At 31.4% G+C, this 14,692-nt stretch overlaps 1 protein-coding gene across 2 annotated transcripts in view; it reads right to left on the reverse strand.

Moving 5' to 3' along the window:
• The window catches only part of LOC129726682 (monocarboxylate transporter 2-like), a 112,717-nt gene that overhangs the window by 20,255 nt on the left and 77,770 nt on the right, over positions 1 to 14,692 (reverse strand). For both annotated transcript variants that reach the window (XM_055683650.1, XM_055683648.1), the window contains exons 5-7: positions 12,793 to 12,966; positions 6,692 to 6,851; positions 5,882 to 6,023 (exon numbers count right to left, since the gene is read on the reverse strand). In XM_055683650.1, coding sequence (XP_055539625.1) covers positions 5,882 to 6,023; positions 6,692 to 6,851; positions 12,793 to 12,966 — 476 coding nt within the window. The remainder of the gene's footprint in view (positions 1 to 5,881; positions 6,024 to 6,691; positions 6,852 to 12,792; positions 12,967 to 14,692) is intronic.

Consider the following 14,692-nt stretch of genomic DNA (forward strand, 5'->3'; position numbering starts at 1 on the left):
CGTAGCCGCAAACCGTCCTAGTAGGTTACCTAGGTATCCGATATAGTAGTTCACGAGCAAAATTGGTAACCTAGGTAACCACTGCAGTGCTGTCAATTTATGTCAATAATGCCGGAATATTTCAACATTTTCAGTGTGATTTTTTCGTATTAACAAACACTGATTTGGCAACTTTTGAGTATCTTCAATACAGTGAAAACAGACGAAAATACATACAGTTTAAATTTAGGATTTGTAAAAATTCATCTCATATAATTCTGCTAATGAAAGCTTGTTTTTGGAAATTTGAGGTGAACATCTCAAAAATTAAAGTATTCTTAGTATAGTGAGTGATTTTGTTTAGTGATTAAAATAAAAAGTGGTCCGCTAATGATGAAAAAGCTTTGATTAGCTACTGAAGGAGTCCCGTTGTAGCCGTTTAGAGCAATGCGCGGATTTTGTATTTTGAGTTAGATGATTGAAATAAATAAGTTTTCGAGTGCAGATTCTACTTTATGAGAAATCTAAAGTGAACTAAAAAGAATTCAGCTGCGGAGCTGCGTAGTCGCAAGGTTACGGAGTCTGCTTTGCTAAGCGGGTGGTCGTGGGTTCGAATCTTAGTAGAATCAGGCCATTCGATGTCAAAAAGGACTTTAAGCATGGGTGTATTCTCAGGCTCCCCACCAGTTACCCTTCCTAAACACTGAAATCTACAATACCTTTGCGTGACTTCCTCTTAACAAAAATAAGTCCCTCTTATCAATAAAACTGGCCAAAAGGACGCACGACGAAACACCTTCAGGGAATTATAACTGGTGATATTTGGCAGGAGGAACGAGGCTCGGTATAGGTAACATTAAGCGTGTAAAAGGAAAGGTAGCACATTACACACAAGCACTGATGAAAAAAATAATAATAAGCATCCCACTTCTCAAAAGCGGTATTGCTAATAATAGAATAGGTATTGCTCACAATAGATCAACTATTCTCAACAGTCGCAGTGAGAAAGTCCATGTAGGAAAAAAAAGAAGAATCCATTCCATAGATTAGTAGATTGGTTTAATAAGAAAATATGATTTTTCTGTTTTCAATTGTGTTTTCATGTTGTATAAGATGAATATATGGGCTGAGATGAATAAAGGATCAGTTCCCCTATCAATTATTGGAACCAATACAGTTGTTTGAGAGTATTTGAATACTTCCTTTCCAGCCGGTACCCGCATGACTGTCCCACACTGATTTTTGTCACTTTTCAGTTAACATCGGGAATCGCCTTAATGGTTATCATATTTTCCGAAAAAAATCTAAAATTGATACTTCAGTACGGAAAAACTTGAAAAAAATACCAAGTTGTGTCCACTGCATAGTGATACTTTAAACTGCAAACATATAATTTTGCTCCAGATTAGTTTACATCGGATAATTTTAGGCATAGGAGTATGTCATTCAAATAACTTAACTAATGTTGTTTTTCTGTAGAACAATCTACGTAGCCGGTGATACTGCCGGTTGCTGGTTGAATTTATATGTGATGGGACAAAATATGCGAGTACTTTTGAAATGTACCCGCATATTTTGTCCCATATTGTTTTTTTTTCGTAATTATATAATGAAGAACTAATTACACCCATGGTATTTTGTTCTCAACGTTAAACTTGTGGTGCCATGAAACTGTTCTTGTCGTTGGTTTTGGATGTAATTACTTGAAATAGCTAGAAATCAGAGAGTTTACGGATAATATTCAATCGGCGTTTTCTCAACATGCTGTTTTTCATTATGGGACAGTTATCCGGGTACCGGCAGTTATGCTAACCAAAAACGTAACATGTTCATTTCATTTTTCACAAAATGTACCCCAGTATGGGAATAGTCCTATGTCAATAAAGAAAATTGAAATATGTTAGAACCTGCTTAATTCGAGTTAAGGGGGTCCCCTTTGGACGGTCGAAAAATAGTAAATTTCAAAGAGCGGTGTTCGGGCATTTTGGCTATTGATTAGAGTAATTTTGAGGATGTACACTAAGGTCTTCTTTACACGGTTTTACGCGTTTTTTTCACACGTATTTCAGAATTTACGCGGTTTTATTAGAAAGACTTCCCTGAAAGGTTGGTTTTTATGCGGTATAGTTTCATTGGTTTTTCATAACACAGTGCCATAATTTTTTTCCCTTGGCTTCTATGTATGATTTTTGATGAAGTTTGATGCGAAAATCAATTTCTTCGAGTTTGAACATATTTCAATTTAAGGGGCAACAATGGCACTATTTTGAATTTTGGAGAAATCGGAAATTTTTGATGCTTTTTCGACGCCGTTTTGTTTCAAGATCAAATATCATAATTTAAAGAGTTTGTCCACATACATAGCATTTTCTTACCCATCTTTCAAAAAGACCCGATCTTATATCGGACAAAAACTGAGCTCAAAACGGTGATTCTACGAAACCGGTTTTAGCATGGTTTTCGTGTATTTCACAAAGCGACACAATATCGAGTATGTTTGAGCATTAATGGTAATACGCAAATTCCTAAAAGTGGTAGTCAAATTTTGTCTTATATTGAGTAAAAAAGTCTCAGGAATCGATTGGTAGGTGTCTAAGAAAGAATCTTTACTATGGCGGAAACTATTGGAAATAAACTATGAGAAATAAAACTAGTTTTGGAAGATATTTTTAAACATTTCTGGCACTTCGAGTTAAAAAAAAAGTTTTTTAAAACTTCCAAAAGATTCTTCAAATCGAACTTTAAGCCAATTTTTTTATCTGCTAAGCCACGCTATCTAATCATATTTCAGATTTTTTTGCGCGCACAGAAAACTTTTTTTACTGAAACTCAGTAAACCTTTATTGAATTTTGTCAGACTGAAACTTCATCATTTCATTTTACTGAATGTTTCAGCAATGTGAAATGTCATTCATGTTTGACGGACTATTACTAAATTTCCAGCGAACGTCCGTTAAATTACTGGAATATCAGTTCAGTGGGAATTATTCGTGCAGATTTTAAAACACGTAGAAAGTCGATTTCTTTTTTATTATATATTGACCTTTCACCATGTCACAAAGATAAAATTGATTCTCGAGTAATGTGTCGCCCAAGTCCGATCCGTTCATCCGATGTCCTTTCGCCATCTTCCTCCACTGAATTAAAGAAAAACAAGATTAATTAATTTTTCCACTCACCAAACACTTCGTTCACGTCTCAATGGTCGGCGTTCAAGCCTTACAAACCTTTTTACGCCTTTTTTACGGGCGCGGACTAAAAATATTGACAACAAGCACCATTTTTTTCATTTCGACAGTATATTGTCTTATATTCAGTGATCGAAGGAAAGATTGCTGAATGTCGGTAAACCAAAACGAATTGTTGAATTTCCAGTACTCATTTAAATTGCTGAAATTTCAGTACATGGTTTTCATTGTTGAATTTCAGTAAAGATTGCTAAATCTGACTTCGGGAATTTGGTGTGCAGTTTGCATACTTCCGCTAAGTTTAACGTAATTTATGGACACTCCCTAAATGATCAATAGTAACCTGAGATGTTGACAAGACAAACAATATATTGGTTAGAGAGGATCATAAAAATAATAATACCAATTTTGGAGTTATTTGTAACATAATGAAAATATGTACCTTATATCAAGGTAAACTGTACCTTATATCGAGTGACGCTATATCAAGGTTGCGTTCTATCGAGGGTACCTTATATCGAAGTTCGCCTGTATTCACTGATTTGGCCTAACATTTTTAATTTTTTTCTTGATTTTCAGCTCAATTCGCACGAGGAAGTAACACTGCTATTGATTCTTTTTAGAAAGAATTAAGCAGAACTCATTAAAAACGTTTAGCAAATAAAGGGTTTTTAACGCGGATTTCAGAATTTACTCGGTCCCTCGCTTGTAAAAAGACTTAAGTGTGATTTGTATTTCGTAAATGCAAAAAAATAAAGTGTGTTTTACGCTGTCGGCAACTGTTAACATGGATGCTCTCTCAGAATCAGTGCCTAACTAGTGGTACGTTTTTCTTGGATCAATCTGGCGGAATTTTTTTCATCATAAAAGGTGCTACGGTCAAAATTGGTCAAACAAAAATGTGTGTAAATCGGGCATTTTATTATAAAAAAAAAACAAATCATGTATCTTGGTCAAGTTCAAATCGTACAGAGAAAAGAAAAAAAAATTGACTCAAGCTTCCTTTATAGCGAATGCGAATTGCCGAACCTTTCTCTTGACTCTTTCCATCATGTTTTGTCAGCCTTCTTGGTAACTTTGTTCACCGCAGAACGTTAGTTAGCGTTGGACTGCACCTCGTTGACAAGTGTCTTTTATGTCTTCTTGAAGTTCCGTTTGACGATAGCCCAGCATTTTTGTTTTAGGGTAAAGCACTGGTGTGTTGCGAGGGTTCATGTCCTTTGGCAACACCTGGACGTTGTTTGAGGCATACCGCTCCATGGCTCTTTTTCGTAATGGCAAGATGCCAAATATTAAAGTTGGCTCCGTAAAACATTAATTTGTATTGTGCCGTGTCAAATAAATGTTGTGTGAACAAAAAAAGATGCCAAATCCGGCCGAAACAGAACGGAACAACTGTGTTGCGTTTGTTACGTTGGTGGCGGTTGATTTGGCCACATTCAACAGTTTTGCCAACTTTGCGTGCAAGTAGTTCGGTTTATTGCGATGGACGAGCAAAATTTTGATGCGTTGTTTCTCTTGCTTCGACGCCATTTTCACAACTGAAGGACAAATATCAAAATCAAATATAAGGTTACAATACTACAAACACTCATCTCCAAAACGAGGGGTGTGCAGGTTTATTTTTGCTACACGGTCAAAATAATACGGCAAATATAAGTTGACCAAATTTTGACCGTAACATCGTTTACTCGATTCGAAATAACAAAAGCTTAGCTTGGTTGTCCCTACAATTCGGTGACTTTTTTTTAAATGCTGAGGTGTTATGATGCTAATGCTCATTAGGTTGAAACAAAAAATAAATGTCAGCTACAATGCACTTTTCATGTTCTTTATGGATCGATCCTACAACAACACACTTTTATTTTAAGTTTCGTACGTTTTTATGTAGGGAAGATATTGAAAAAAATTGAGGTAAATAACTTTTTCTGCAAGCATCGTAACGCTTTAATATCTACAGAAGAATTTTTCCCAGGAAAATGTCCTACAAATGTCATGTGTTGATATATTTTCCTGGGAAACACTTTCATAGTAATTGGGATTTTTATATAAACTAGTGCGCCAACTAAAAAACCTGTCGCAAAATGTGGGTTTACCGATCTATCTGAAAACTTACACAGTTTTAATAAGACCCATAATGAACACGAAAAAAGCACCTTAATTTTTTCGCATATAACCGTGTCCTAGTTTAATGCTCACTGGTTTAAAAAAGAATATAATTACATAAAATCGCAGTTTTATTTATGTGATATCGAAAGAATAAAATTACAAACTTGAATTCAAATTTGAATTACCAACATTCAACACATCAACTTTTTGGGTCGACATTGCTGACACTTTCGCGTCATCAGCAATTGCACAAGCAACGGAACCAAAATTTTAGCTCATTTGGTGGGCATTACTGACACTTTCGCGTCATCAGCAATGTCACAGTGTCACAAGCAACGGAAAGCAAACCACACAGTCATCGCAATTACCCGCCGACCTAGCTTTTGCTGAACTGATCAAAAAAGTGAAACCGCCGACTGTGCTGAACGAAGAAATTAGCAAAGTCTCATAAATTCCCCAAAACTACGATTCGGAGAAAGACGGCACCGCACCGAGAGAGGGGGCCGAATGAAATTCGAAGCTTTACTTTCAGCGTTCCGCCGTTTGCAAAAAGTGCAGCCGTAAATCCTACGGTGTACGATGAAATTATTGTCAACCTTAATTACCTTCTTCCGCTGGTTTTTCAGATGCAGAATCGCTCGCCGCTGGGGATGATACAGGGACGCGGGCCGATATAGCATTCCCATAAAGAAGCTGAACGATACCAGCCCGGTAACGGCTTGCAGGCCCAGGCGCCAACCCATTTTCCTGTTTTGAAGAGGCGGGAGTAAAATAAGTGGAAAGTTAGCGAACCGATAATGCTGTAGTGTCATAAAAACCGGGTAGAGTGTGCATTAACACAAACGGTGCGTCGATTGTGCCGCTGTGAGCTTAGAATAGGGAAGGACAACTTTTTCTAGTGACGATGCCGGATAGCCGGAAACGGATGCTAAAAAGCGTGGAAAAAGTTTTTCTCAGTTGACCACGCACACGGTGGATCATTAGAGCCGGCCAGCCATTAAAAGCAACTGGTGCACTAGATAAGCCTGCAGAACATGAGCTTCTGGTATAGATGGAGAAAAAGTTTTTTGGGATGGCCCAGTTCAATAGCTCCATAATGCATTACGTTTGCGTTTCCGGACACCCTAGAACATTCTCTTCTAAGTGGTCATAGAATAGAATTGATTTTGTTTCAATATTACAGAATAATTTATGTTTGGATTCAGGTGTCATCCGCACGAGTTGAGTATAAATTTATACCGGTGAATAGTTGGACAACAAAGAAAACTTATTTCCAGCCCTAAACCGGCGCTGCCCGAAAAATGTCATAGTTTACGAATGTTTGACCCCGGACCCGGAAGCGTGATAAAATATTACCTCAAAATGCATGCTGCGAGCTTGCTTATGCCGAAAGAAAACAGAAACGATTTACTTACCCCACTCCTTCTTTCAGTATCACAGAGAACAGCGCCACACCGACACCTTCGCCCGACATCGTGATCATTTCGACAAATTGTCTCCGCCGTTTGAAATAATGGCCCAACATTACGGCGGCTGACTCACGGACCATAGCGGCACCGACGCCAACTATCACTCCTTGTTGTTACGGAACGGAACGCGCCCAGGGTAGTTGGTTGCGATGCAGGAAGGAAGGAAAAGTAGACCAAAAGATATAAAGGCATTATTGTTTGCTGAAAGAAGGGATAACAACCAATTTTAATCCAGCTAGCGGAGAAAATCGGCCTTCCTCGTTAGTATGAATTAGGCTATCTCTTTATATATTAATTATTAATCTCATTACTACATTCAACGAAATTATAAGAGATCATCACGTAGTCTGCCAGCGGTTGATGTTGAATCAAGTTAGTATTAACGTTATTTCAAGAATTTTTGTGTATATGACCGCTCCGGATTTAAAGAGCAATATATGGAACTTTACCCTACTAGTACCAATCTAGTGAGTCGCCTTTTTCCAGTGAGAAAGGTAACGGAAGCTGATGCTACGTGTTTCGTTCGTCCTTCGGTTTGTAGGTCGCTATGGTGTCAAGCTATGGCCTAAATGCGGGTGAGTTATGGAAGGATAAACCGGTGTATTGAACAAAGAATATGAAACCAACAGAAAATTTGCGGTATATTTGAACTGAAAACTCTCGGGTTGCGTTACGAGGTTTGATTGTCTTAGTTGCTTTTCTGAACGAAAGGTATGTTCACAGCATCGTGTGATGCTTGCGCATTTTTCATTTTTTTGAGGGTATCGACTAGCCGAAAGAAGTATATCCTAATGTTCCGTTGCGTAACCTGAGCGGTTGGATTCAATATATCAGGGAAAGCTTTTTTGACACTCATAGGACCAATGATTCATAGTGGTTTTACCTTAGTTTATCTCTTTTCTAAACGATATTAAAGGCGATCAGTTAAGAGGAAAAAACAAAACCATATACAATCGAACAGGTGATAAGTACTATACAGGTAAAAAAATTTCTGGTTTGGGTTTTCTGTTTTCTGCTTTTTTCTGTTCTCTGTTCTCTGTTTCTTGATTTTTGTTTTCTGTTTTTTTTTCTGTTCTCTGCTTCCTGATTTTTATTTTCTGTTTTTTGTTTTCCGCTTCCTGTTTTCTGCTTTCTGTTTCCCGTTTTCTGTTATCCGTTTACGGTTCTCTGTTTTATATTTTCTATTTTCTATTTTTTCTGTTTTCTGTTTTCTGTTTTCTGTTTTCTATTTTCTGTTTTCTGTTATCTGTTTTCTGTTTTCTGGGTTCTGGTTTCTGGTTTCTGGTTTCTGTTTTCTTTTTTTTGTTTTCTGTTTTCTGTTTTCTGTTTTCTGTTCTTAGTTTTCTGTTTTCTGTTTTCTGTTTTCTGTTTTCTGTTTTCTATTTTCTGATTTCTGTTTTCTGTTTTCTGATTTCTGTTTTCTGTTTTCTGGTTTCTGTTTTCTGTTTTTTGTTTTCTGTTTTCTGTTTTCTATTTTTTTTTATATTTTCTATTTTCTATTTTCTATTTTCTATTTTCTATTTTCTATTTTCTATTTTCTATTTTCTATTTTCTATTTTCTATTTTCTATTTTCTATTTTCTATTTTCTATTTTCTATTTTCTATTTTCTATTTTCTATTTTCTATTTTCAATTTTCTTATTTCTATTTTCTATTTTCTATTTTCTGTTTTCTATTTTCTATTTTCTATTTTCTATTTTCTATTTTCTCTTTTCTATTCTCTATTTTCTATTTTCTATTTTTCATTCTCTATTTTCTATTTTCTAGTTTCTATTTTCTATTTTCTATTTTCCATTTTCTATTTTCTATTTTCTATTTTCTATTTTCTATTTTCTTTTTTTTTTCTATTTTCTATTTTCTATTTTCTATTTTCTACTTTCTATTTTCTATTTTCTATATTCTATTTTCTATTTTCTATTTTCTATTTTCTATTTTCTATTTTCTCTTTTCTATTCTCTATTTTCTATTTTCTATTTTCTATTTTCTATTTTCTATTTTCTATTTTCTATTTTTTATTTTTTATTTTCTATTTTCTATTTTCTATTTTCTATTTTCTATTTTCTTTTCTATTTTCTATTTTCTATTTTCTATTTTCTATTTTCTATTTTCTACCTTCTATTTTCTATTTTCTATTTTCTATTTTCTATTTTCTATTTTCTATTTTCTCTTTTCTATTTTCTATTTTATATTTTCTATTTTCTATTTTCTCTTTTCTATTCTCTATTTTCTATTTTCTATTTTTCATTCTCTATTTTCTATTTTCTAGTTTCTATTTTCTATTTTCTATTTTCCATTTTCTATTTTCTATTTTCTATTTTCTATTTTCTATTTTCTATTTTCTATTTTCTTTTTTTTTCTATTTTCTTTTTTCTATTTTCTATTTTCTACTTTCTATTTTCTATTTTCTATATTCTATTTTCTATTTTCTATTTTCTATTTTCTATTTTCTATTTTCTATTTTCTATTTTCTCTTTTCTATTCTCTATTTTCTATTTTCTATTTTCTATTTTCTATTTTCTATTTTCTATTTTTTATTTTTTATTTTCTATTTTCTATTTTCTATTTTCTATTTTCTATTTTCTTTTCTATTTTCTATTTTCTATTTTCTATTTTCTATTTTCTATTTTCTATTTTCTATTTTCTATTTTCTATTTTCTATTTTCTATTTTCTATTTTCTATTTTCTATTTTCTATTTTCTATTTTCTATTTTCTATTTTCTATTTTCTATTTTCTATTTTCTATTTTCTATTTTCTATTTTCTATTTTCTATTTTCTATTTTCTATTTTCTATTTTCTATTTTCTATTTTCTATTTTCTATTTTCTATTTTCTATTATCTATTATCTATTTTCTATTTTCTATTTTCTATTTTCTATTTTCTATTTTCTATTTTCTATTTTCTATTTTCTATTTTCTATTTTCTATTTTCTATTTTCTATTTTCTATTTTCTATTTTCTATTTTCTATTTTCTATTTTCTATTTTCTATTTTCTATTTTCTATTTTCTATTTTCTATTTTCTATTTTCTATTTTCTATTTTCTATTTTCTATTTTCTATTTTCTATTTTATATTTTCTATTTTCTATTTTCTATTTTCTATTTTCTATTTTCTATTTTCTATTTTATATTTTCTATTTTCTATTTTCTATTTTCTATTTTCTATTTCCTATTTTCTATTTTCTATTTTCTATTTTCTATTTTCTATTTTCTATTTTCTATTTTCTATTTTCTATTTTCTATTTTCTATTTTCTATTTTCTATTTTCTATTTTCTATTTTCTATTTTCTATTTTCTATTTTCTATTTTCTATTTTCTATTTTCTATTTTCTATTTTCTATTTTCTATTTTCTATTTTCTATTTCCTATTTTCTATTTTCTATTTTCTATTTTCTATTTTCTATTTTCTATTTTCTATTTTCAATTTTCTATTTTCTATTTTCTATTTTCTATTTTCTATTTTCTATTTTCTATTTTCTATTTTCTATTTTCTATTTTCTATTTTCTATTTTCTATTTTCTATTTTCTATTTTCTATTTTCTATTTTCTATTTTCTATTTTCTATTTTCTATTTTCTATTTTCTATTTTCTATTTTCTATTTTCTATTTTCTATTTTCTATTTTCTATTTTCTATTTTCTATTTTCTATTTTCTATTTTCTATTTTCTATTTTCTATTTTCTATTTTCTATTTTCTATTTTCTATTTTCTATTTTCTATTTTCTATTTTCTATTTTCTATTTTCTATTTTCTATTTTCTATTTTCTATTTGCTATTTTCTATTTTCTATTTTCTATTTTCTATTTTCTATTTTCTATTTTCTATTTTCTATTTTCTATTTTCTATTTTCTATTTTCTATTTTCTATTTTCTATTTTCTATTTTCTATTTTCTATTTTCTATTTTCTATTTTCTATTTTCTATTTTCTATTTTCTATTTTCGATTTTCTATTTTCTATTTTCTATTTTCTCTTTTCTATTTTCTATTTACTATTTTCTATTTTCTATTTTCTATTTTCTATTTTCTATTTTCTATTTTCTATTTTCTATTTTCTATTTTCTATTTTCTATTTTCTATTTTCTATTTTCTATTTTCTATTTTCTATTTTCTATTTTCTATTTTCTATTTTCTATTTTCTATTTTCTATTTTCTATTTTCTATTTTCTATTTTCTATTTTCTATTTTCTATTTTCTATTTTCTATTTTCTATTTTCTATTTTCTATTTTCTATTTTCTATTTTCTATATTCTCTTTTCTATTTTCTATTTTCTATTTTCTATTTTCTATTTTCTATTTTCTATTTTCTATTTTCTATTTTCTATTTTCTATTTTCTATTTTCTATTTTCTATTTTCTATTTTCTATTTTCTATTTTCTATTTCTTATTTTCTCTTTTCTATTCTCTATTTTCTATTTTCTATTTTCTATTTTCTATTTTCTATTTTCTATTTTCTATTTTCTATTTTCTATTTTCTATTTTCTATTTTCTATTTTCTATTTTCTATTTTCTATTTTCTATTTTCTATTTTCTATTTTCTATTTTCTATTTTCTATTATCTATTTTCTATTTTCTATTTTCTATTTTCTATTTTCTATTTTCTACTTTCTATTTTCTATTTTCTATTTTCTATTTTCTATTTTCTATTTTCTATTTTCTATTTTCTATTTTCTATTTTCTATTTTCTATTTTCTATTTTCTATTTTCTATTTTCTATTTTCTATTTTCTATTTTCTATTTTCTATTTTCTATTTTCTATTTTCTATTTTCTATTTTCTATTTTCTATTTTCTATTTTCTATTTTCTATTTTCTATTTTCTATTTTCTATTTTCTATTTTCTATTTTCTATTTTCTATTTTCTATTTTCTATTTTCTATTTTCTATTTTCTATTTTCTATTTTCTATTTTCTATTTTCTATTTTCTATTTTCTATTTTCTATTTTCTATTTTCTATTTTCTATTTTCTATTTTCTATTTTCTATTTTCTATTTTCTATTTTCTATTTTCTATTTTCTATTTTCTATTTTCTATTTTCTATTTTCTATTTTCTATTTTCTATTTTCTATTTTCTATTTTCTATTTTCTATTTTCTATTTTCTATTTTCTATTTTCTATTTTCTATTTTCTATTTTTTCTATTTTCTATTTTCTATTTTCTATTTTCTATTTTCTATTTTCAAATTTCTATTTTCTATTTTCTATTTTCTATTTTTCATTTTCCGTTTTCTATTTTCTATATCACTTTCAACCTTCTTTTTCATTTTTCACTTTTCAATTTTTTTTCTAGTTATTTACTTGTTTCCTTTGTTTAGATTTTTTTTGTTCTGTGTTCTTTTTTATTTTTCTCTTTTCCGTTTTTTGTTTTCTAATTTTTATTTTTTTCTGTTTTCTGTTCAATATGTATTTTTGGCTGTTTTCTGTGCTTGATTTTCTCACCAGCCATTTACTCAAATTTTGTCTCTGGTTTCCTGTGCTCTGTATTTTAGTTTCTAATTTTAGTTTTTTTTTGTTCTCTGTTTACGGAAAGCATAATAATTTCTTGAATTTTAAAAGCATTTATTTAAATTTTTTCTTGTGCTATAAGATAAATATATAGCGTAGTATTTTTGTTTCTCTACGGTATTTATGCGAGGTGCTTTAAGAATATTATTTGAATTCTCTGCAGTCTCTTTCTGTTACGTACAAGCCTTTTCTCATATTTCAAAGGCTGTCGCCTTTTTCTTAGCTATATAATACTGCTATATAATTGCATGAATGAATCAACATTTTTAACGTCAAACTGAAAACAATATGGCAAGTCTAAAAAGTTACTTTGAAACACCATCAATCATAACCAGAGACAGTGTATTTTTCATTACTAGTAAAAAAAGCGGCCAGAAGGTAAACCACCGAGAAGATGATTGCCATTTTGGGAACGCATTGTGGACGAGTAAAACCCAGCATATCATTATTCAACGCCTGCCAGTGCCTCCGAGCGAGAATAATTCAAATCGAGATTTTCCTGGCCTGTCGGTTCGTGCTCCCACATTCATTGTTTCCACAATCAGGTACTTACCATAGCTGAACGCTACCTGGTGCAGCTGGGTGGCGAAGGAGGTGAACAGAATTCCCAGTGCGAGCACCAGGCCTCCAAGGACCGCAGTCAACCGGGTTGACTTTCGACGACACAGGGCCACAACAATGACGGCCGCAAATAGTGACATTGCCCAGCTGGCAGCCCCCAGCCATCCTGTTGTGAAGGTGAGAAGAAAAAAAAACACAGGAAGAGAGAAACAAAAGGGGAAAATAAATGAACTAAGTAGCAAACATAACAATTCATTCAGTAGAGTACGCAGAAAAATAAACAATGATAGCGGCCGGGTGGAAATTTATGTGGGGGTGTGTGAGCTTGAGCACGGTAAAATCCTGATGGAGGCTGTTCGTTGTTAGTTAGATTTAACGTACGTTCCGTAATAGATTCTACTCAAAGCCGTATAAGAAATGAACTTCAACAGTCATCGAATAAATTTACCTAAAAGTTACAAATCTTCATCAGGATTGCAGCAACATAGATGGATAGCAGGCCTCAGTCTTCCGGTTTGAGGCGTATACAATCCCGTTTCCATCCTGTACAGGAGTTGTGAAGTAAGAAGGGGTTTCTAATATATCGCTCTATTATCCAAAGGATGCTTTCGGCTCGAAAAAAAAACATACATGACGCATGACGAATCTATGTTTGATTTGTTTTATGTTACTATAAACTATCCAATTACGGGAAAAATGTTCTGCAATCATAGCGACAAAAAGATTATTCATAATTCCTCTTTGTTTCTATCGCTGCTTTGATGTTATACAATCCATTATAATAACCATGAACTAAATTACGGATATCATTTCTCCTGGCTCTTGGTAGTGGACGTAACAAAAATTCAGCCGAATTCAATCAGAATAAACCATTAATGAGCTTTGCTGGGTGCCGACAACAGAAATAAAATTTCGACAAACACGTCCGAAGAGAAAATCGGAAAACTTTCTGTTGAACAATAATCACAGACAACCCAGAAAGTTGCCGTAAATTTTAGCTTTTACAAGGCACGTGGAAGATTGAAAATCGTGCAATCAAGAGACCAGGTTCAGGAAAAATTCGATTAAGTTTAATTAAGTTTGTCCACAAATTGTCTGTTTTCTAGAGACGGTGTCTACGTAAAACCATAGATTTCTATTCGAAATGGCATAAAAAATAACCACAAATGCAGTCTCTTTAATTTTTTCATGAAGCACTTCAACCTGTGTAAGTTTTAAAAATTGTTTCGTTTTCATTCCCATCCGCTAGCCAACGCTTCGTTGGAAGGGGGGGAGGAAAATGAAAACAAAAGTTTGCTAATGACATACTTAACTCGATTAAATACCTTCCGTTTCCTGCCGAACAAGCTGCTGTGAGCTCTGGAGTATAATCACTTGCCTCATTTCCACCTTCGCGAAAAGTTGACAACCGACAGCGGAATTGTTGCATAAATTTCCGCTTTCGTTCGTCCCGTTCCGGTGTGCGTCATACGAATGAAAAGGTATGATATTTTGTGCATGAATGATGTTTGTACAGTTAACAGTGTTTATTCAGTTTAATCTTCCTTTCGGCAGTAAATCCGTGACTTGTTTTAAGAGGTGACGTAGCGTAAAACAGCATTTCGTGCTTTTGCTTTTAGATCTTGTTGCTGCCATATTTTTTTCTGCAGTGTGCATTAATGTTTACTTATGTTTACTTACTCGAATATTCTTATTTCATTCGTAGATGTCTAGTGCGAATCAGTATCATCGTCGTTTCTCGTCTTCAGTGAAATGCGATATCACAGCTTGGAGGTAAACGATTATGTATCAAAGAGAATACTTTCCGATTTCGCTAAGCAAATCTGAAGGGGCGTTACTCGATATAAGATTAAAATTATTTCAAAGAAGTTCAACAAAAATGTGCTGTCGAG

The sequence above is a fragment of the Wyeomyia smithii genome, chromosome 3 (genome assembly GCF_029784165.1).
Source record: "Wyeomyia smithii strain HCP4-BCI-WySm-NY-G18 chromosome 3, ASM2978416v1, whole genome shotgun sequence".
In the NCBI taxonomy this organism is placed as follows: domain Eukaryota; kingdom Metazoa; phylum Arthropoda; class Insecta; order Diptera; family Culicidae; genus Wyeomyia; species Wyeomyia smithii.